The sequence below is a fragment of the Hoplias malabaricus genome, chromosome 12 (assembly GCF_029633855.1).
Source record: "Hoplias malabaricus isolate fHopMal1 chromosome 12, fHopMal1.hap1, whole genome shotgun sequence".
Taxonomy (NCBI): domain Eukaryota; kingdom Metazoa; phylum Chordata; class Actinopteri; order Characiformes; family Erythrinidae; genus Hoplias; species Hoplias malabaricus.
In genome coordinates, this window is record NC_089811.1 from 30,054,999 (window position 1) to 30,079,106 (window position 24,108).

Consider the following 24,108-nt stretch of genomic DNA (forward strand, 5'->3'; position numbering starts at 1 on the left):
AGCGCTCTCTTTCTGGATTAAATGTATCATACGGGAGGATTTCTGTTTCATAATGAATTGTTTACTTAGCTCTATAAATCACTGCTGTGGTTTAGTGTTTGGTATTTGACCGGTATAAGAGAGTCTGAACAGATTTAATCAGATTACACTCGTAGGGTTAGCATGATATACAATATTAGGCAGCACGAATATCGTCCATCCCCCCAAGTGGTTCAGCAAAAAAAAAAAAAAAAGAGAGAGATTGCAAGAAAGAAAAAAAAACGAATCCGGGAATTACAACTACAACTACATAGTAATATTAGGTTACATGTTTAAAAAAAAAAAAAAGAAAACGCTTGGAAATCTTTATTTGGAGTATATTTGTATAGTTTGTAAGTCTCCAGGCTCTTTATCTATCTATCTATCTATCTATCCATCTATCTATCTATCTATCTATCTGTCTGTCTGTCTGTCTGTCTGTCTGTCTGTCTGTCTGTCTGTCTGTCTATCTATCTATCTATCTATCTGTCTGTCTGTCTGTCTGTCTGTCTGTCTATCTATCTATCTATCTATCTATCTATCTATCTATCTATCTGTCTATCTGTCTGTCTATCTATCTATCTATCTATCTATCTATCTATCTATCTATCTATCTGTCTGTCTATCTGTCTGTCTGTCTATCTATCTATCTATCTATCTATCTGTCTATCTATCTATCTATCTATCTATCTATCTATCTATCTATCTGTCTGTCTATCTATCTATCTATCTATCTATCTATCTATCTATCTATCTATCTATCTATCTGTCTGTCTATCTATCTATCTATCTATCTATCTATCTATCTATCTATCTATCTATCTCTTTTGATAAGTTTATTTGAAGATGGAGAAATCTGTACAGATTAATATTAGAAACAGCTGTAGCAGTCCTTGATATGATTTTCAAATCTAGCCGTTCTTTGCTTATTTATTATTATTATTATTGTTATTATTATTATTATTATTATGAATATTATTATTATTATTATTATTATGAATATTATTATTATTATTATTATTATTATACATTCGTGTTGATTTATATTGCGTTAATGTTGTAGATTAAAAACAAAGCCATTTTATTTGTAGGTCTACGGTCCGTTTTATTCTATGGACATTGGTCATTGTTTATGGAGTATATTGAACAGCTAGCTAAAACATTTTGAAGATTGTCATTAAGTTCCTGCAGATATTGCATAAAAGTTAGATAAAAGGATCCAGTCTGTTAAAAATCACTGAATGTGGGGCTGTAAAACGGTCTGTTGCTTGTTGAACTGAGCTGAGTGAATTTGGAGCCTGTTTTAAAGTTGTCCTACGAGCAAGTGCTGGCAGCAGATGGAGTTTCCTCGGAGCTCAGTCACCGCTAGGGTCTGCTACAGAGATTTCCTCTGACTCCATGTAGGCAGAGCCACTGTGGTTAAACATAGCCTTCAGAGACAGAGTGAGGGAGAGCAATGTAGTGTAGTGTAGTGGTGAGGGGAAAATGACCACTGCTCAGACACGGTAACCGTCCATGTGCTCGTTCGCGGGTGGCGGACTAAGTTAAAGGCCGCTTTTCAGAGGGCAGTGAACAGCGGAGGGAGAGAAAGAGAGCAAGAAAGTGGGGGGAAAGGCAGATGACAGCGAAGAGAGGCTCCTTCCAACCGCTGAGCAGCAGCTCCCGCCTGGCGGAGAGGAAGGGAGCGGCGCTCGGCGGAGCTAACGCGGAGCTCCGCGCCTCCTCTCCCTCGCAGCAGGAGCCCCGAGGAGCGTCCGCCGGAGGAGCAGCGCCGGCACCCGCCGACGAGTCTTCAGACAGCGAGGGAGAGCAAGAAGGGCCGCAGAAACTCATCAGGAAAGTCTCCACGTCCGGACAGATCCGTAGCAAGGTAAGGAAAACCCACACGAAGGGTCTTGTATTGACATTCTGCATACATGCATGTGGCTGAATTTGGCTCCTAGCGTTTTACTTGATTTCTCCGTTCCACCTTAAATGGGGCATGCTTCACATTCTGGCGCCGGTGGGAAAACACTCGCTGACGGTCTTTTCTGACATGGGAAGTTGACTTCTTAGAATCCTCCTTTCCACCTTAAATGGTGCAGCAGATGTTACATTCTCCTACACCGTTTAAGGTGGCACGGTAATGTGGAATAAGGGAATAAGGAACCAATTTCAGCCTCATTTTTCTGACGAGCTTTTGATGTATGCATCGATGCTGCAGCCTCAGTGCGTCTGTGACGAGCGGAGACACGACACTGATTCTGAAAGGCGAGCATCCTCAGGTGTGTTTATAGGCTCGACCTGAAAGGCATTGATGGAGCAGAATAATAAAGCAAGCAGCGCACAGATGTTTCCCTGCACTTTTTAACGCTTCGTGTTGTGTTAGTGAATGCGGAGGCCTGCCGCTTTGAAATGTTTCAGACCTGTTGCTTGGCCACTTGTTGAAATGGAGGCTTTAGTGCTGGGAAGTCGGGAAATACGGAACTCGTGTCTCTTCTGCTTTTATATCAATTGATGTTTACTAGTTTGTTATTTTTGAGAATGAAAAAAAGGGGAATTCATTTAAAATTACATCTTTTCTGGGGTGGTTTATCGCTCGAAACATCAGGCATTACATGCTGCAAAAAATGAACACTTGAGTGTTCTGTTTAAAAGTCATCATCTAAACCCTTCAAATCTATACCCAATTAAAGGCTCTGAATTGTTATTTTGTATTCACACTTACAGTAACTCTTCATTTGCCTGCATGTTCTCACAAGTGTTAAGTACTTTACAGTACGATTGTCTTTAAGGATTGTTTTTGGAATTAGAACGTGTTAATTTATTTATTAGTTGTATTTATTCGTGGGCACATATAATCAGCAATATTAAGCTATCACACCTGAATAACAATAAACAATGACTGTTGCTACCCAAATAATGAGCACACTTTCATATTCTCAAACTTAAACTCATAAAAGATAAACAGTACTTTTCTCTTTTGTTTCTTAGTCTTGACATCTCTGTGTCTTATAAGTCAGCATTACACCTCCACCTTTCATCAGATATTAATATTCATCTGATATTAACTGGTCATTATTGACTTTAAGTGTTTATGAGCTAATGAATGACATTAATAAACTATAAACCATTTATTACCACTTTATAAATAAAGTTTTATTATAAAGAACAAGTTCACTCACTTACTTACTTACTTACTGGTACACATGTAGCCTACTTTACTGACCTCTATATACTCCCAGAGCTCATTTCGTTATTCTAAATCTGTCATTCACTCGAGAAAATGAAATATGTGTTGCTCCCTGATCTCACCTTGCGATATCAATTAAGTGAAAATAGTCAAAACTAGAGTGTTGCACTTAAACTGTGACCCATAAAAAGTTCCTTTTTGACCAGGATGAGGTCCCCTCAATTATTGACTGCTGCTCTCTATCCTCACTGCATTATTTAAGAAGGCTATATTTAGAGGCTTGCTGCTCTGGATTGCGAACTGATGCCTGGGAAGGCCTATCTTTTGACATGTTAATTAAGCGTCTGTTTAAACCACACCAGATGGGTAAATAGGGACTCTTTAAAATGTTAACAAGGGTTTGAGAGTCCATTTGAAATACCATTTTAGACAGAGTTGTTTCTGATCTTTTGTAGGAGGGCTCAGCGACTTCCTACCTGGGGCCCAATTATAATAATTTGTATTTTATATGAGTATATAAAAGAATAATACATTATTAGTTCTGACAATATAACAAGGGTACAGAAGCATAATATAAAATAATACAATAGATAAAATAGCTAAATATATAAATAATACAAAATAATGATATCTAACAACACCACATTATATTAGTTATTGTTTATGTGGCTTATAGCCACAAATAGCATGTATTACGTTCCCAGTTTTAACATTTCCATGCATGCAGTCAGTCCATATATGTGTCATGTACATTTCCACCAGCGTAAACAATGACTCGCCAAGCCTAAGGAAGTGAGTGTGATACTTGTACTATGCTCTTTTGGTGTTTACGTGGCATCTGATAAGACTTTATGTGGTTTATTCACCTTTGAGAGAGGGCTCAAAGGGACGTCCTGCAGACACCATTAGCCCCCACCCAGAATGTCTGCCTCTTTTCTGGTGTTGGGGTCTGTTTTCTCTGAACTGCACAGGTTTCTGATTTTATAATGTTTTACAACACTGACCACTCAAGAAGAACTTTGGGTCATTGCTAAACTTTTGGTTTTATCATCTGTTTGCCATGCGGAGTAACTTCCTTTGCTGTGATAATCACAGAGAGAGCAACTCGCCCTCAGCCCTATCAAGAGTCCTGTGCAGGCCATCTGCATCCTCAGTGGGGGACACTGTAACATTGCCCAGCGCCACAGTATGTTTGGCTGGTGAATGACTTTATATGCCATCACTGATGACCCTTTGGACACCTTGGCCATTATATGCCTGTTTTTGTTTTTTAGTAAATTCTACTACGTTTGGGTTTATGCTTTGAATAGTGCTTGTGTCATCTACAGGAAAGTGTACATGAGTCAACATGAGTCGACGAATGAGTTGGAGTTCCGTTTATGATTTAGAACTAAGCATCCTACATCAGTACTCGACCTCAATAATGCTCTTACAGCTGAATCTCATCCAGGGCCCACGGCAATGTTCCCGGGTCTATTATAAAGACTTACCAGAGCCGTAGAGAGTGTTATTGCTGCATAGAGGGACACATTCCTTAGTAATACCCTTGATTTCAGAAGAACTGTTAGACAACACTAATGCTGGACATCCACAGACTTCATGCCACATTGTGTATCTCCAGGATGGATCGTTCACAGGAGAAAGATAAAGAACTGTAACTGTAAACTCTTCTGTGTAAATGAATGTAAACATTTTTATTCAATTTTACAGCGGGTCATGTGCATTCCACATGTAATCAGCTGGAGTTTTCAAATGATTCCACCAAATGATACATAACAAACTGAGATAACAGGCCATATATAAGAACCTGAGGAAAGGACTTGTAAATGCATGAGATACTCATTAAGTACAATAAAAGGGAATGTGTTGCTCAGTGCATCGTTTGCTTCGGGAAGAATGTTGGTAAAATGAAGAGGAATGTGAAAGAAAGTTGTTTTGTTAATAGTGGCTTTGATCTTGTGTGTTTTAACTGGACTTCTCTGGATGCTGCTAGGGTGCGCACTGGGCTGTGATGTGTGCAGATTGGCGGTAATGGAGCACACAGGCTCTGAGTGCTGTTCCACCTTATTGTTTGCTCAACTTGGCTCATCATAGAGACTGTCTGTGGCTTCCTGCCCATGCCTCGACCACAGACTGTCTCTGCCTCTCGCACGCACGCACACACACACACACACACACACACACACACATATATATATATATATATATATATATATACACACACACACACACACACACATACACTGATACACGTATATGCACACAAACAGCTGTCCAGATGCCGTGTATCTGTTACTGTGGGGGTGCAATGACAGATGTTCACCCTGATTTGCTGGAGCCATGGCAACCACCAGGTATATCTTCATCAGCCTAATGTGTAGGAGCAGAAACCAGAAGTAGCGCCGTTACGTAGAAGCTCAATGACTTTCCATAACCGTTAAGCTGGAGTAAATAAGCCTCAGAGGTTTATACGAAATGTGAAAACAAAACTAACAAACTAAAGAAAGGACCATTCCATCCTTTTTTTCTGTCTTGTGATTTGTAGATTTAGTTTCCGTAGCAACACAATTCTCAGTGTTTATTCAGTAGGTTTCCACACAACAGTCCCTCTATTTGTGAAGCGAGTTTACAGGTTTTCTTTAAACCTGAAGCTTGAGCTTGAGCTCGTTTGAGATGGAAATGTTACTTCTCATTATTTATCTCAGTCAATGGAATATATGCTTCAAATTTCCTAACAACTTAATGACACCTGTAGGTGCAATGTTTTTAGGTTATTTGCAGTGGCCATCATTATCTGTAACTGCTCATCCAGTTCCAGGGGTGGGTCACTGGCAACAAGGCAGGAACACACCCTGGAGGGGGCACCAGTCCTTCACAGGGCGACACACATTCACACATTCACTCGCACACTCACACTTACGGACACTTTTTGAGTCGCCAATCCACCTACCAACGTGTGTTTTTGGACTGTGGGAGGAAACCAGAGCACCCGGAGGAAACCCACGCGGACACAGGGAAACCACACCACACTCCTCACAGACAGTCACCCGGAGCGGGAATCGAACCCACAACCTCCAGGTCCCTGGAGCTGTGTGACTGCGACACCACCTGCTGCGCCATGGACTGTTGTGCCTTTTACTATTTGGGGTGTGTCTTTCTAAACCTGGCTTAATCTAAAACCTAAGAAAAATATATTATTAGAGTGGAATTAATATTGAAATGACATTTTAGCTTCAGTCTATATCCAGGAAATATCTGCGGTCGTACACTGATCTTCTCACCTGAGGCCAGCTGAGGCCTATGGCTAGTTTAAGGTCTAATTTGCAGCACTCCAGTTCTAAGCTTTATGATCATTTATGAGCATTGGTTCTGAGTAATGAAAGAGAGTTATGCAGCATCATATTCTTTCACTGAATACAATTATATATTTTACTAGATATTACTAAGGACATTATATGTACAGCAGTTCACTTGCATAGAGAAAAAGAAAGTCAAAGCAAATATTTTTAAAAATAGTATTCATTCATTCATTGTCTGTAACCCTTGTTCAGTTCAGGGTCGCGGTGAGTCTGGAGCCCACCCGGAATCACTGGATGCAAGGCAGGAATACACCCTGGAGGGGGCGACAGTCCTTCGTAGAGCAACACACACACTCACACATTCACACCTATGGACACTTTTGAGTTGCCACCTACCAACATGTGTTTTTGGACTGTGGGAAGAAACCAAAGCACCCGGAGGAAACCCACATGGACACGGGGAGAACACACACAGACTCCTTACAGACAGTGACCCAGAGCAGGACTTGAACCCACAACCTCCAGGTCTCTGGAGCTATGTGACAGAACTTAAAGCTTTTATCTTTGACAGGTCAGGTAATTTACCTCAGATCTGAATTCTACAGGATTTTCTGTCCTTCCTTATACAGTGAAACCTTGACTTACTAATGAATCAACTCATTTTCCAAGTCACAAGCCATCGCTCGGTTGATTTATTGATTTATGATGCGAGCCGAGATCTGAGTTGCGAGCGAGTGAGCTTACGCCACCCACCATTGTATCATTAAGTGTGTAGGGAGTATGTTAATTTAAGTGATAGAGAACTCCACCTCTGCCAGCATCTTCTTCAGATCTTCAAGGTAAATGCACTTAATAGAACCAGTTTATTCCTTTACATTCTCTTTTATTATGTATTAATCATTTTTATACATTAGTTGTTGTTCATAAATGCCATTTTTCTTATTTAAAAACATGTAAAAAGTGTTGTGGTTTTTGGGGAGACAGATTAATGACATTTAAATTAATTTAATTTGAAATACGAGCAAATTGAGTTATGAGCTCGATCACAAAACAAATTAAACTCGTAAGGCAAGGTATTACTGTACTGTGAAAAGTCAGCTCAATGCTATATGTCTTAAAGGACATGTAGCTATATAGATTTGCTACTGAGAATATTAAAGAGGCTTATGTGTAGTGAGATGAAATGAAAAAAGCTGTGTTGACTGCAAAAGAAATAAATGAGGTCTAGTTACTAACTTTGGAACAATGCTGTAAATTCTGAGTTGATGCTTCCAGTGGAACCCTTTAAAAATGGTGTTTGCTGAAAATAGTTTACCATGTAATTTGTTATTTTGTGAAATATATAATCAGAAAGTTGCATTATATTTCAAATTAGACTGTATTGTATTACGGCTCTTGGGAGAATGACACTATTCAACTTCTTTGAAATATTGATGCATTTTAAAGACCTGCCAAAACACACTTGCAGTGCACTTTTTGATTAAAAATAGTTATCTGTGACTGTCCTATGTCCTTAATGAATACCAGGCCCCTGTACTGTTAATGCACTGGAAGTCTAGGGTTACCCTGTTGTCACCCTGCTTCATCTGCAGTGATGTGATTAACCAGGGAATGGGAGAATTTGAGAGCGCAATTAGAACTTGGAAGTGCACAGAGCAGATATTGTGTTTAGGACTCAATAATACCAGGACAGACAATGACCTACACCTCATTGATCACAAATCGCATTAATGCTGAGGAGGAGAATGGCACAGATGAAACAGGAAGCTGCAGACTGATTGAAGTGATAACTCTGTGAAATATCAGGCTAGGTTTACCTTTACTTCACATGAACCTTTGCCTGGATCTTCTTACCATTAAAATGACAAAAGAAGGAAGGAAGGAAGTAGAGCATTAAACACAGAAAGAACTGCAGCGATGTCTGTCAAGATCTCTAATTGAGTTAAAAACATCTGCTTTATAGGAGCTGGTGTGTCCTGTACTCTAATGTTTGAATGGGATGTACTGATTATTAGATAGTGGAACTCCCACAGGCATGAAGTATATACTATAGACTACAGCTTGATCAGTGATATCGACTGATACAGATTGGTCAATGATATCAATTGATATTGAGATCCTTTCAACGCATAGTGATATTCTGTCATTAAAGCACATAACTTGTATTACACTATATGGCAAGATGGTATGTGGACACCTACTCATCCAGCATTTCTTCTCAAATCAAGGGTGTTTATAGGGAGCTACAGTAACAAGCTTTACTCTTCTGGAAAACTTCACACTATATTGTGGAACGTTGCCATCTGAAATCATTCGACTACAAAAGCATGAGCGATCATATCAGTGTTGGACGATTATTTTTGGATCATAAGTGCCATTTCCACTGGAGTAATGAAGCGCCATCCATCCAGTCCCACCTCTTCACAGCCCAGTGCTGGAAGGATTTATACCAGACCAGCCCAGATTGGCATTATGTATCGAACCATAGTGTCCCATTGGTCACTACTTTCTAAGCAGATAATCATTATCATCTTAGTTTGTATTGCACCTTTCATACATAAATGCAGCTCAGAGTGCTTTACAGAAATACTCGTTATGCAAAAATACAAAAATATTTGTTTTTTATATTCGGTTTATAATTTTGATATTTGGATATTCGTTTCTTTTTTATTTTTTTTTTATTTTTTATAAATGTGGTGATAAAGGAAACCCTCCACTCCACATGTGGTCAACATAAAAGTATTAAACAAAGCCTAAAACAGCATAACATCTTACAGCGACCTACTTACAACGAAGCATGGCAAAACTAGCTACAGTTCATTTTGTCAGCTATACACCTCAAATTACAGCACCTCCATGAAGCTCTGGTTTATTCATGTACACTCTTTGCCCTTAGAGGCACCGTGTATGCACGAGTTAGCGAACGTCTCCATTGAAAGTGGAGCCATGCTGGGAACCGCAGTGCAAGCTCAATCTTAAAGAGGGCCCTGAGCGATGATTTTCTGAACAATAGGATCTGCCACAAGTATTCGGATATTTGTTCATTGAGTATGTATTCGGCTTCTAATTTTTAGATTTGGATAAATGTGGTTATCAATAAAGACAACTCAGTCATATAAAACAGCCTAACATGCTTAAACAACACTCTTACAATGAAGCGAGGTGACGCCACAGTTCATTTTGCCAGCTTTGTGCCTGAAATTAGAGCACCTCTGCTCAAACTGGTTAAATTGTGCATATTCTGTGCGAGCTAGTTAGCAGGTTAGCGTGCATAGGTAGCGAACAAAGCCATGCTGTGAGAGGGATATGAAAGCAGGGTTTGGAAGCTGATTTGTTAATGACAAGAACACCTCAGCAACAGAACATTCTTAATTTCAGTATTAATTTTGGATGAGCAGGTGTCCACAAACCTTTGGCCATATAGTATACTATTCACTATTCACACTGAAGTCAGATATATATTTCCTATAGGTGGGGTCTGGTGAATAGGGCATGGGTTGTCTCAAAATTAAGGAAACACACATTATTAAATATGTTGATGCAATTTTAGACACAAGTTATGGGGGAAGGGTTTACAGTGTTTCTGTTTCTTTACTGTATAGTAGAATATATGTAATTTATGGTGGGGATTTTACAGATCAGCTTTGTTGATTATGCAACCAGTGTATCACTTGCTGTGTTGCTGTAGGGTGACACTAAATTAAACGAAGCTACTCTGTTCAAATGTGAGTCCTTCCACTTTTCACACGGGCTCCTCAAGGAGAAAATCGCCTTTGAAGGAGGACAAAATAAGAAAATGTTTGTTTCATTAAGCCATTTATTTATTTTCACCGTTATTGAGCCTGGTTGATGTATCGCCTGCCTCACATTATATCATTTTGTGATGATTGACTGCCTGGTTTGTCAACGAGTCGAGTAGAGCATATCAGTGTAGCTGGGAAACTGTGGATGGTTGTAACATAACTGCTGATTTTTGGTGTTTAGAGGCATTGTATCGTGTGTTTGCTGGGGAGGGGTTACTGGACAGAGCTGGCTTTTTTGTTAAGCGCTTTTAATGGCTGTTCTTCTCGCCCTCCCTCTCCTCCTGACTGTATAGCAGTGTTTCAGTGGCTGTCATTTGTTCCTCCTCCCCACGCCTGAGCGTCCTGACCAGTGTAATTGTTACCTTGTGCTCTGCTTCACGCTGTACACAATGGCTCTGTGTCGCTGGAGATGGGAAAATTATGTGCCAACATTTGACAAGGTGTAATTGCTGGACCAGTTTAAACCACGCAGCAAAGTTTCAGTGAAAGTGGTATTTTTAACTTGCAAGGCAGGAGCAGGGTGTTTGTGTTAATGTGGGGCTCTGATCATGCTCTGCTAGCATGAGATCCCAAAAGACATCACTAGGAAGATGACTTCTCCTTCCTGGTCTCTGTTTTTTTTTATTCACCAAGCGCTTGAAACCAGAGAGACTTGGGTTTTCTCTGATTCATGGTGAGAATTTGTGAATCTCTGCATCCACAGCTTTAGGTTTGTTGTCATCAAAGGATTGAGTTAACTTCAACTAAAGTGGGCCACAGTCTACTTTAAGATTTATAGGGCAAGACATTTTTGGGCAATTTGGCATATCATTCCTAAAATACATCTGGCTTTCAGAGGCTTAAAACAGAACCATCTGTCACCACTGAGAGGAAGATCATGCCATTGGTTACAGTCTGGAATTAGTACAAACTGCCTCTTTATAGCACTTACTGCTTTCAAATGAACATGGGAAAGCCAGTGAATAATCAGTGCAAGTTTAGTCTTGTTTCTGACCACAGAATTCTGTATTGACCCAAACATGAAAGCATTAGATCTTGTTGTAAAATCTTTGGCTTACATTAGAGCAAACTGTATTTCTTTTTCTTGGGAATTGGCAAACCCACTCCTAGCTGCCAATTAGACCCAGGGCCTTTTGTGGCAGCAGTAGTTTGATGATGGTTGAATCTTCAGTGTGGCTGTAAAGCTCAGTGGGGGAGTTGCACTGGCCATTAGTAGTAGCCTGTGGGTAATTACCAACAGAGAAAAGCTGCGTCCTTTCAACTCTGTGGTGTAGTAGTTTGTGTGGTGTCTTTGCCACAGGACCCCACAGGCACAATATTCCAGATAAAAAGATCAGCGCACTAGAGCACACTTATTTGCAGAACAAGTCACCAGCCACTGCTAAGCATTAGCTAGATATTTATTTATTTTATATAAACCCAGCATCAAAGGCACATTTATTGTATAATAACTTTATACATTTTTTCTATAACATTATTGGGTGCCGTTGCTGATTTTTTTTTTTTTTTTTTTTACAAATGTTCAGATGAAGACAACAGTCTCCTTTATTATCTAAAGAGTAGTGGGGTCAGCACTGGACCATGTGGGAGCTTCCCTCCATTCACTAGGGAGATGAACAGTTCACTCTAAGCGTAGCACTCAGGTTTTATCAGGTTTTATTGGGCCTGTGTTTAGGCTTAAAAAGTAAGAGTATGATTAAATGTGGGCAGGTATCCAGCCATCCATCCATCCATTATCTGTAACCGCTTATCCAATTTTTAGGGTCGCGGGGGGTCCAGAGCCTACCTGGAATAGGTATCCAGCCTTTTGTTATTTTACATGGAGTAAAAATGTGCTGCTGAATGCTACATCGTAAAGCCACATTTTCTTTTTGTCTGTTTTTTTTCTGATATATACAACTCCTCAAACAAATTGATATTGTAACATTACAACATATGACTGTGCTATGTTATATTTCCTAGGAGTTGAATTAACTGCATTTGATCAGCACTGAGTGGCCTAGACACATCCTGTGTGCGTGAGTGTGTGTGCGCGTGTATGTCTATGTGTGTGGGTGGTGTAGGCACTGCAGGCGTGTGCCAGTGAGTGAGATACTGAGGCTGGATGTCCTCAGGGACAGGATGAAGGCCTGTTTTCTTCATTCACTTTCTTAGGAACTCCTGCTTTGTGCTCTTATCCCCCAACACAGCTGCTGCCCTCATTGGCTCCTTTGTCCATTTTTTTTCTGTGTGTGCGCATGTGTGTGTGTGTGTGTGTGTGTGAGAGAGAGAGAGAGAGAGAGATTTTTTGAGTCAGTGACACTAGGATTGAGGTGTGGAGTGGCACACTGCATTGTGGTAGATTGGCTGAGGTGTGTGTGTGTGTGCGTGTGTGTGTGTGTGTGTGCGTGTACAGTAAGGCACAGTGGGGTTACTCAGTTGTGTCTGACACAGAGCTGTTCTCCCTCACAGAGTTTAGTGAAGAAACACTCTATTAATAGATTGCTTCTTGTCCTACTTGGCAACAGGAAGAGAACTGAAGAAAAGAAAGGAACTATGGAGACAGAGATTGAACAAATAAATGGAACAGTAAAGAAGATCATTAAAGTTCACCTACACATTTTTAGAAAAGAAGCATCTTCAGAGTGTTTTAGAGAATGATATCCATGAAGAAGAGGTGTTGTGATTTCTATAAAATACAATTACAAAATTTTAATTTGGGAAATAAATAAAAAAGAAAGAAAGAAACTATGGAAACTGCATGGTGGAACCACCCAGTTGCCCAATCGAACAGACCTCTTTAACAGCATGTTGGCTCGTGTTAACTCTGCTGTGCGGGCAACCAGACCTAGCTTAGACAAGGCTACTATCCTTAGTAGTTCATTTGTTGCAAATCTGCTTTCAGCAGGTGCAAGGTAGTCTTCACGCTCTTCATCACTGTCTAAAAGAGCAGATGCAAGAGCATGTGGGAGAGCTTAAGGTAGAACAGGCTTCTCATCTACCCTCAATCTTTAGTGAAAAGAAACCAGTATTCGATGTAGCTGTGGAGAGAATATCAAAATCCTTCTCAGCTTGTGACAAGGGGGTGTCCTCATGTTCGCCTCCACTCAACGCCAGGACCAGGCTTCTCAGATGACCCCACTCAAGGATCTGCCAGTGCCTTGCGGAGGTGGTGCGGTCTTGGGAACGTGGACATAGTCCCTTATCAGTCTCCAGGGGAGTAGGAAGGCACATACAGCACAGCTGAGACACCTTGATACCAAGTTGGAGGATAGCCTTGGACTACCTCTGTGCCACATACAATGGCATAAGGGTTTTGGGCCACGCAGTTCAAGGAACACAATTATCCATTAAGACTGAAGTGGAGCTTAGTGGCATGGAGTTTTGTCCAGCCTTTGTTAACCTTCATCAGGTTTGTTAGCAGCTGCGGCAGTAGCGGCTGTCTAAGCCTGTGCAGAGTAGCACACAGCATGTGTCAACAGTGTGCATAAATGGCCTTGGTCACTTGGTGTACTTAGCACCAGTAACAAGAAAAGTCCAGCAATTTCTGTTCCATCAACAACAACAACAAAAAAAAACCATAAGAAAATTCAAACTCTGGTGAACTGCACTCTACAGTTCTGTGGAAGACGAAGACAAATGAAGCCCAGTGAGCGCCTATAGTTTATACACTTTGGATATACACAGAGACATGTAAATGACTAGTATAGAGTCTCTTATTTAGCAATAGTTACACTGAGGATCATCCTCTTCTTAGCACTGCCCTGACAGCAAGGAAGTATGTCCCTAAAACTGCCAGAATATAAAACAACAATGGTTATTATATAAATTGGTTAATAATAATAAAAACAATGGTTATTATTATATATATTACAGTGTTTGGCAGTGTTATCATATATTAGAATTTGTAGCCTACTAAAATCAGTACTGTTTCATATCTCCTGTGATATCCTGAATGTCTATCAGTGGTTGGAGTTTAAGAAGTCATGCAGACTTTGTGAATCCTCTCAGTTCTTTGGTGCTGAGATGGGATTAGGCAAATTGCCCAGTGATTGCACCTCTCGTCCATCTGCTATGGAGCTGCGGGATTTTTTTCACAGTGGTACACTACTGCCTTGAACAGAACATGTTGGTCAGTTTATGAATTAGCTCCTGGCTGATGTAAGCATGTTTAGCTACATATATAGGTGTCCTTATAAGTCATAGAAGGAAGATAGTATCATCCTGATCTATTGTAGGAAGTTGATAGTGAAACTGCCGTAACTAATTGGATCAAGTTCTTATCTGAATTTATCTGAATCCAAACTCTGCTTCAGTAAACTTTATTTACAGAAATTTGCTAAATTTCCCAGGGTTAAGAGCTCTTACTTGAAAAGTAAATATTCGTATCCACCCTGAAGCAGTGAACGTTTCTGAGGGAATGGGTTATATTTACATGTTTTTCTGAGTGTGTTCAACTCTTATGTGTTAAGCTAGTATGTCAGTTTGGAGTGTAAACAGAAGATTCAGTAGGGGATGTGACAATTGACACATTTTGAGGTTCAGTGTGATTTCTAGTTATGAGTTCAAGATTCAGTTCCAGTATTTTTTTTTTTTTATCAGCTCTTCAGGGATGCACAGTACTGGTCAAAATATACAGATGAAGCAGGAAGCAAAAATAATTAATAATTGGTCAAGCAGAAGATAATTGGTACCACTTTAAAATAAGACTACACTTATTATGGTTTATAAATGCTTTAAAAATCTGGTTATTCATTATGTTGTAAACCCCTTAAAAGTCATCAAAAATCATTTGTAACAGTGACCTCTTTTTCGTCTAATAGTGAAAGTGTCATAACTTACTGAAAATTTTTATTTAGTCATTTCATATGTTAAGGTTCACCACATTAAGATCAATGTCTAAAAAGAGGTTCTAGCAAGGGTTCATTGATTAAACTTGGTTGTTAAAGGGATAAATTTATTAACAAATATTTGCTGAAGCTGACAGGACTGTCACTGATGGAGAAGACAGAGTAAGGTAAGTATCCAGAGATGGGCGTGTAGATGGATGTGGGGTCACTATCTGGCAAACCGCAGGTCATTGTTGCACTTTCTATCTATGTGTTATAAATTATTATTAATTATTTAAAAGCATTTACAGCGTAATTAATAAACATTAATAAACAGAATATAAACCATTTATAAACTTTTAAAAATTGTTATTAAATTAAAAATCTATGCACATTTTAAAACAAAGATTGCAAAGTAGCATTCCCTTGTACAAAACTGTGATTAAACAAATAGTGATTAAAAATATGAAGAATAGAATAGTTATGTTAGTTAGTTATACAATAGGAAGAACAGTTAAATACTTATGTTTAGCCATTAATCGTTCATGGATTCTTCCATGTCTTCCACGACTGCGGAAGGCGGGTTACTGTAGGAGTCTGAGACACGTCAGTGGTACAGGTTTTCAGTTTCAATAAACAGTTTTGAAATTATTTCACCTTTACTATTCTGGTATTTATCATGTTGTTTTTGCATCTGTCTTATTATATGTGCCACTTTTTGCCAGTGGACTGCAGGAGATTTGAACTGAAAGAGTAATTATACCCTCTTATCAGACAATTTGTTTTCCAGTGGTCTCTGTGGTAAAGTGAATATCCATTCATTGACTCTGGCACATACTGGAATATGGAAATGAGTCAGAATGCATGTGCCTAAAATCAGTATTATTACTCAACTCAGCTCAAACTGTAGTTGTACTGAGTGTGATTTCAGTAAAGAGTGAAGAAGTGTGTGTTTAAATAATATAGCAGTGTTATTGCAGATAGAAGCAGAGGCTTTAATGGCTGTGCAGTGCCAGTGAATGTGTCGGTGGACTGACTTGCTGTTTAAGTTGACACAGCTGTGCACCAGGATGTCAGATCGAAGCCTGCGCCTCTGTTTGCAATTCTCCCCACAGAGAGCATATTTCCTCAACTAAAAATAGCCACCCTCCCCTATAAGTCTGTGGATTCCTGTTTTCTTCTGTCTTCCATGTTCCTGCTATATTTGTAGATGAATGGACAGGAAGGAGCATGACTGCTTCCATGTCTGTAGCTCTTGTTTATTGTTTGCGGGGAAGCGGTGTAATGTGAAATGACAGAAAAGCGCTACTAAAATCCACTGACACCGTGACCCTTGGGTCAGCTCCGTCTACCCCACCTCCTTTGCCTTCCTTCACCTCCTCCATGTAGCACCACCTCCTGCTTTTCTTCAGCTATGCTCATACTCTTGGTTAACTTTCAAGCAGAAAGAAGTTGGTTGCTTTGCCTTTGAATTTGAAGTGAACTTTAAATACAAAGGGACAAAAAACCTAGAATCAAAAATCGAACAAAAAAAGCAACACCAAAACACTAGATATTGCTATTTAATTAATTTAAATGTTTACCACACAATGCTGGCAATGTCTTTTTCCCTATAGTTTTACTGCTTCTGCACGTAAGTGTTATATTCCTTGTAATGCTAATGAATAAAAGAATATTTCTCTTTTAAAAATGCATTGTGGCCAGTTCTGGAGTTCTAACTGCTTTAAAGCCAAAAAATTGACAGAGATGATCTATCTCTATCTATACACTATCTGCACTAAACCAAATCACAAATACAAACAACTGCTTTACTAACAGTCTTGTAAACATTTTGAATTTAAATTTAGACTAGGGATTAGAACAGTGCATTTTAGCCAAAAGTTCTCAATTAGTCAAATGCCATTTGCATGTTTGGAGAAATATATTGGCCTATTGCAGTCTTGGCTGGTTCTGATAAGACCTGCCCTCTCCGAGTGGCCCAGGTTTCTGACACAAAGCTGCTGCACATTCAGATCCATAAAATCCTGTTACAGAGTGGGGAAATGTATCAGTCAGTTGTCCAGATATCATGCCCTCTGCCTGCATACAACACCCTTGATGCCAGAGACAGACAAAATGGAAGAACCCGGTTCTTGAACATACAGCACTGGAAAATAAACCAGAGAAAATAATAACGAGCCCTTGCCACAGGGACATAGAAGTATACATCTTGAAGGTCAGGAATTGTAAACCTCTCATTTTGTGCTATCACTTTTAGATGACATAGATAAGACATATGAAGTGTTGAACATCTTGAATGGGAGATACTTGAGATAGAGATCACTCGTACGTCCAGTACCAGATGGAAACCGCTGCCCTTTTTGGACACAAGAAAGTAAACGACGCCCTCGGAATGCAGTGGGGCTTACTACCTGTTCTATGATGCCTTTCATAAAGTGGAAATTCAGTTCCATGTGCAGAATGGAAACTTGAACAGAATTTTGTACTGGGGTGGGCGAAATGGCCCTAAAATAATATCATATGGCGATAACGATATTCTTGGTGATATAACAAAACAATACTTTTATTAATTTAAAAAACAGACTATTGCAACAAAACCAATGTTATATTAATGTGAATTTTATTTAATTAAATATATATCAGTAATATTAATGGCTTCTTTCGTTTATAACATAATGCCATTGTACAGCTGATATTTAATAACCAAACCACCTCCACAACCCACTCCACTTTTTTGGAGCAAATTCCTCAACCTCAGAGCCACTTTCCACCTTACTTCACTGTGGCTAAATGACTCTTGTAAAGAACATGTGCCGTATTATGGATAACTGCAAGATATCATTATGTGAACAAGTCTGAATATCACTAATATCACTTTATTGATTATTTTTATTGTTTAAAAAATTATGACAATATTACTAACGATATGATATGGCACAGCCCTATTTCATACAAGAGTTGGCTGGAGATAGCCAGTGTATAGTGCATGAGAACCCAGGGGTCTTACAAAGCAGCAGCTCAAGCTACGAGTGGGGACTCTGAATAAAATTCGGCCAATGGCCCAGCCATCAACAGGAGGAACGGTCTCTTGTCAGTATAGGGGATGTTGGTCCAGAGCATCTTTTGCTTTTTTTTGACTTTGTACGAGAGGCATTTCACACAGCGTAGTGTTAGATGTTTGCAGCAGGGGGATTTGTGAAAGCTACAGTCGCCATTCTTGAATTAGGACATACAGTCAGTTTATACATGATGAAACCCAGTCTATGTACTTCATCACCCGGTCTGTCTCCACCCACTGCTTGGATTTTCTGGCATCCATCGCTAAGAGATGAGAAACTGTGTTGCAGACACGGCCAATGTGTGCCAAGTGGCTAAATGCCTGGATGGTGCCGTCGTACATGTGTCTGCATGCTCTGCTACAATGACCAAGAAGGCAACTCAAGTCCACAGAAGGCATCTGGTCCAGGCCGAACAAGTTCCCAAAGGCACTTATCAGGGACCTGGGCTATGCAGTGGAGGCCACGGTTGTAAAGGCAGCGAAAGTAAGACATCATATGAAAGTGTCTCATATCTGATTGAATTGACATGTACACACAGCTCTGAAAAAATATATATGTGGCAAATTTAGACAAAAATAATCTAATTTGAGACATTTCAGCCTGGTAATGTGAAAGTATCAAAATTGTGGCATATTGTCAGAGTTCCTGTGTCAGTGTTATGCACTTTTTTATGAAACGTGTAGCAGTTGAGTAATCAGGAAATACTTATGATAGCCAAGATATATCTCGAAATGAACATATTGTGAGGCAGCTTATTTTGATAAAAAGAAGAAATACTGCTGTCATATAAAATTAAGCATTTTTACTGCTTTGTGCCTCTGGATGTGGCTCATATTAAACGTCATGTCAAGTGTAGTTATCTTTTTTTAATTATTATTGAGGAACCGGGAAGAAAAAAGCAAAAACAGCTATATAAAATAAAACATGTGAAGGATAAACAATATTCATAAGTTCAAGTAACAAGCTACGTCAAGTTTTATATTTTTACCCACATAATCCCAAAGTAATATATATGCGCAAACATGCACATACATACATTGTGGAAGAAAGAAAGAAAAAAAAGGGGGGTGGGTGGAGGGGGGGTTCTGTCAGCTGGCATTATCTGAAGGGAATTGAAATATGAAAGGAAAGGTTTCCACATAAAATGCAGCAGTGTTTAGTTATCATGTTAAGAAAATGTAAAATTGCTGTTTAATTTTGACAGCTATCCATGATTACGTATCCAGGTCTTTTTTGAGCTATGGTAGTGTTATCTGCCTGTTTACGCAATGCAGCACTGTGGATCTTGAATTGAATTCAGTCCTCTGAGGTTCTTAAAAGTGATTGCTTGTGTGTTGATTGGGACGTGACAGCACTGTGTAGAGGAGTGTTTTTGCCACTCAAACCGCTTGGATCTTTCTGGCTAATGGGCTTCATCTCTTGTCAGTCATTGGCCTTGTCTCTGCATTCTCAAGTGTGAAATTGTTGTTGGAGCACACTTGATCTTGGCAAAGCTTGCTGGAGATAAATACAGAGTGGTGGTCCTTAGCCAGAGGCTCAGATAATCACATGGTTCTGTGGGACAGCTCCAAAAGTGTCCCCACTTTCAGGCTCTGCTTTACTTAAACACAGTGAGAGTTTCAGGTTCAGCTTGACATTTCTTGTGATGTAAAAGCTTTTCATTAGAGCACAGGAACATTACTAGCCTCATAGTGATCATCTGTAGCTATGTAGTGTAGTATAAGAACATTGTTTTGTTGTTGCTCTTCTTTGTAGCAAAAGTAAGTAAAAGTATTGTTTGCGGTGTCAGTGCCTTTTGAGGTATTTGGTTGTTAAGCAACAACTAATTTGTTTAGTATGAGTAAATCCATGTTAAACATGAGAAAGCACGTCATTGTTAAGAGTGAGTGTGTTTACATGCACTCAATAATCAGAAACTGAACAAAATCAGATGAAATCAAAGTGTTTACACGTATTTGAGAATTCAGGCAGTGGTAAACTCAAAGTTTACACAAGTCCAGCAATAATCTGATTTCTGCTTTGCAACAGCCAATTATATCACAGAAAGGAGTGACCTAAACGTCCTGCCGTGGCTTTTCGTAAACATGGGCCCAATTTACCTGGGAGAATGGATTTTATTTTATTTATGATTTCTAATATTACAAAGTGCTACTTTTCTCAGTGCTTTCCCTACACTGCTGCTAAGATGGAGATTATCCTTTTTTAAGCGAGTTTTTGATATTTTTATTTATTTTTTGTTAAAGACAACTTGTTTCCCTCCGCTGCTGGACACGTGTTCACACTAAGGATGGTGGGAGCCAATGGTACTTAACTTGTGCACATGTACAGAGCAAGAAATCCAAAAGAAATCACAGTATGAGCATACATTCGCTGAGAAATCTGATTACTGACCTGAAATCCAACTCTCTTAAACAAATTTCTAAGTCTGTTTTCAGGACCTTACTCTGATCTCAAAAATTTGAGTATGCTGAGTAATCAGATAACTGCAGAAATCAGATTAAGAACGGATTCACTGACATCGGTGAGAATGTAGCTTTAAGAAAATTGTATTCCCCTGAGTGGGGCTTTAACTCCAGCTTCCCATTTGTTAAGTGGTGGAGTGTTAATTGTAAATTCCAAGTTTATTTTCATCCCAAGGGTCATGCCATAACAACTGTGCCTCACCATAAAGACCAGTTGTCAATAAGTCAGTGAAATACCATTTAATCACTGATCCCATCATATGTACACCTCAGTTTGTGATTGTTTTAAGTGTGTGTGGTGGTTGCAAAGAGGTTATTTTGCTCATCACGCTGTTTACTGTTTTTCTGTTCCTTTACAGACGAGCATAAAGGAAGGCCTGCTCCTGAAACAGACAAGCTCTTTCCAGCGCTGGAAGAAACGCTACTTCAAACTCCGTGGCCGGACATTATACTATGCCAAGGATGCCAAGGTGAGCTAATACGTTACTTATACATGTTCTAAGGTTATTGGCCTGGTACAGACCAAAGTAATCAGTGCAAAACTATCAAAAATTCCATGTCCTTCAATAGCAAATATTAGTAACTAAGATTACAACTACACATGAAATATGTTGGATACTGTCATCGGCTCATAGTTCCCATGCAGTCAGTCTTATTAGTATCAGAGAGAGCAAACAAGCCTGGTTTTTAAAATGCAGGCAGACTTCATTTAGACAGCTTATTGACTGTATAGGTTGTATTTTATAAGAATATAATTGTTCATGCACCAAAAACTCCTATCTGGTTTAAGCCATATCGGATTGTAATTTAAGAGAGGGTATAGAGTTAAAATACAATAGGGAAATTAACATATCAGTATTTGTATTTGTGAATTATTTTTAAAAGGCACTGAATACATAAGTGATTAGATCAACTATATTCAAAGTAGCAAAATAACTAGAGAAAATAAAATATTTCAAATAATGTCAGTTCCAATGTCCAATTGTTATGTAGGTCTCTTCCGTACCAGATAGTTCCTCCAGATTAATTTATAAAAAATGTATTTATTTATTTATAATTTTTTATTAAACCTATAATAATTTTAGAAGGACAATTTGCATAATAAGGGCTTTCCACATTAGATACTATTCTAGGACTTTAAGCGCAGTACTCAGATAACTAGCAAAAGTGTCTTTGATCTGTTGCTGAGGTTCTCCTCTCAAGCTGAAGCTTGAATTGTTAATGTAGGGTACGTGAGATGCGATTCCTGCTTAATCATTGTTTCTGAGTGCTTCTTTCATTGTGAGATTAAGCAAGGGCTTAACTTTCCCCTGACTGAAATGTTCTTTTGTGTTTCAAAACTGTTCTTAATGGTGACTCATGTATGGCAGATAAGCAGCAAAGAAAAAAAAAACGTTTGTGATGTTGCAACCATGAAGACATCTACATTCATGTACATATCCTCCCGTTCTGCCTACTGCAGTTTAAGCTGCCTATTCACCTGAGTATTAAGTAGTCTTGTGAGTAAAGAATTTCATACAAGATTCTGAGTGTTAGACAGCATGTAAGTCTTTGCAGCTTTTTTAAATGAGTTAAATATCCAAACGGCATGGCTGTGGTTTAGAGTTATTGTAGTCTGAACAGTTGGTGCCACACAAAGACAAATGACAAAATACATAAATAAAAATGTTATTATGAAACAATAATAAAAAATAATCTTTCCGTTATTTTAGGACATTTCAGGGCTAAAGTAAAACCTCTGCAGACACTACTTTAACGCGGCTGTGTATGTATGTATTTGTATGTGTGTTTGATTGCCCTGCGGCAGACGGGTGGTGTGCTGGCCCGTTGGCAGTACAGGGTCTCACGTAGCCGTGTGTGCTGGAGGGTGCTTTCCGTTTGCTGGTCCGGTGCACGCCGCCCACCGCCTTCTCTGGGTGCCAGCGGATCCGAGGAAGGTTTGGTGGCGATTCGGGTTAGCAGCAACAGCATCAGCTGGAGCCATATCTCTCTAGCAGTGGACGTCCACCTCTATCTTACCCTCATTACCCCTCATGCCTAAGATAGCGACTTCCATTCGCTGCTTTCATTTGGCTGGAGAGTTTACTCTGGCATAGTTGTAAGATGGCTGTTCTCCCCATTGTGCCTGAACTGGGAAGTGAGCCCTGCAATGGTTGAGAACAGCATGGCTGCGATATGGCTGCAGAAACATCCTGTCATCACTGTCTACTCGTCTTATAGGCAAAAGAAGAGAAGTGTTGTGGAGGCGGGCCGTGTGTGTCAGTGTTCTGTCTGAAAGGAGGGACTTTATCACTGATTTCAAGCCCACATTCAGTCCACGCAAAGGCTAAAGAGAGCCAGCCATTCAGTGTGCCATTACCAATCCTCTCTATGTATGCATTCATTTAGCAACATCACTCTGCTCTGACCCACGGGTTAAGAATGGCATTCAAACGCCATGTCACATTCTTAACGAGGAAGAGAGAAGGTATTCAGAACCTCCAGCAGAAAAGATTCCTTGCCTGGCTTTTGCATCTCAGCTATAACAGATATTCAGTGTGTGCACAACAGACCTATAGGCTATAGAATAATATAGTCATTTTTGTGAAATAAGCTAGGAAAATCATTTTATATTTGTTTTGGCTGCGCTGTTCACAGTCAGCATCAAAATCATAATCAGTGAGATGTTGCAGATGACACTCAAAAACTGAAGGGTGTACAACATACAATGTAGATGGAGACTGTTTTAAATACACTGTGTATACTAATATTGGTCTCCTAGACACAAACTAGTAAAACAAATAAATAACATTCTCCTGAAATCAGTGTGAAATAATAGAATTTATGTTATTTTCTTAAGAGAAAAATGTATCATGTAAATGTACTACATTACCCCCAACACTTGTTATATATTATGAACAACAATAGATTGTGCCTAAGCCACCCTTTCTGGTTTACACCCATATGCTGAAAATCTTTGACCCCTCAGGTATGACTTGAACTAACATTTATTTTAAAGGAGTCCATTTATGTGGAGAGGCAAGCGTGCCTGTGTGAGAGAGAAAGAAAGAGAGAGAAGCCGGGGAGTTCTAGCGGTGACCCAACAGGCAGAAACGAGGTGGCTAAGCATCTGGTTTTGCTGAGACGGGTGGGGGGACTCTATTTGTATTGGCATGGCACCATGCTCTCTGACAGATACTGCAGGCCTGGTGCAGTCAGGCCAGCCAAGCAGCCGGAGTAGAGTGTGTTCACTCATTCACTCACTCAGTGCTGCAGGCCAGCCAAGCCTGCAGATCATATCATAAACAGGATGTCACACTGCTTACACTGCCCAAGTACACAGTCATCATTTACTCAAATATCTGCCAATCAGCACTTGAACACAGATTAGGTGCCGTAACGTGATCGGCCCTTAATTGCAGGCCTTTGATTTGCCTGAAGCGTGTCTCTGAGAAGTGGCCTGAGCAAGCAAAACATTTCACACTTGGACTTAGTGTGGGCGATTTTT

The 24,108-nt window shown here is 39.6% G+C and overlaps 1 protein-coding gene across 5 annotated transcripts in view; it reads left to right on the top strand.

Annotated features, from left to right (window-relative positions):
• dgkh (diacylglycerol kinase, eta) overlaps positions 1–24,108 on the top strand; it is a 68,520-nt gene that overhangs the window by 308 nt on the left and 44,104 nt on the right. For 2 of the 5 annotated variants that reach the window (XM_066685975.1, XM_066685978.1), the window contains exons 1-3: positions 1,367–1,888; positions 20,981–21,091; positions 22,429–22,575. In XM_066685975.1, the coding sequence (XP_066542072.1) occupies positions 1,637–1,888; positions 20,981–21,091; positions 22,429–22,575 (510 nt within the window). In that variant the 5' untranslated portion in view covers positions 1,367–1,636. Of the gene's footprint in view, positions 1–1,366; positions 1,889–20,980; positions 21,092–22,428; positions 22,576–24,108 lie in introns of those variants that run through there. The other 3 variants (XM_066685977.1, XM_066685980.1, XM_066685976.1) reach the window with 2 other exon arrangements.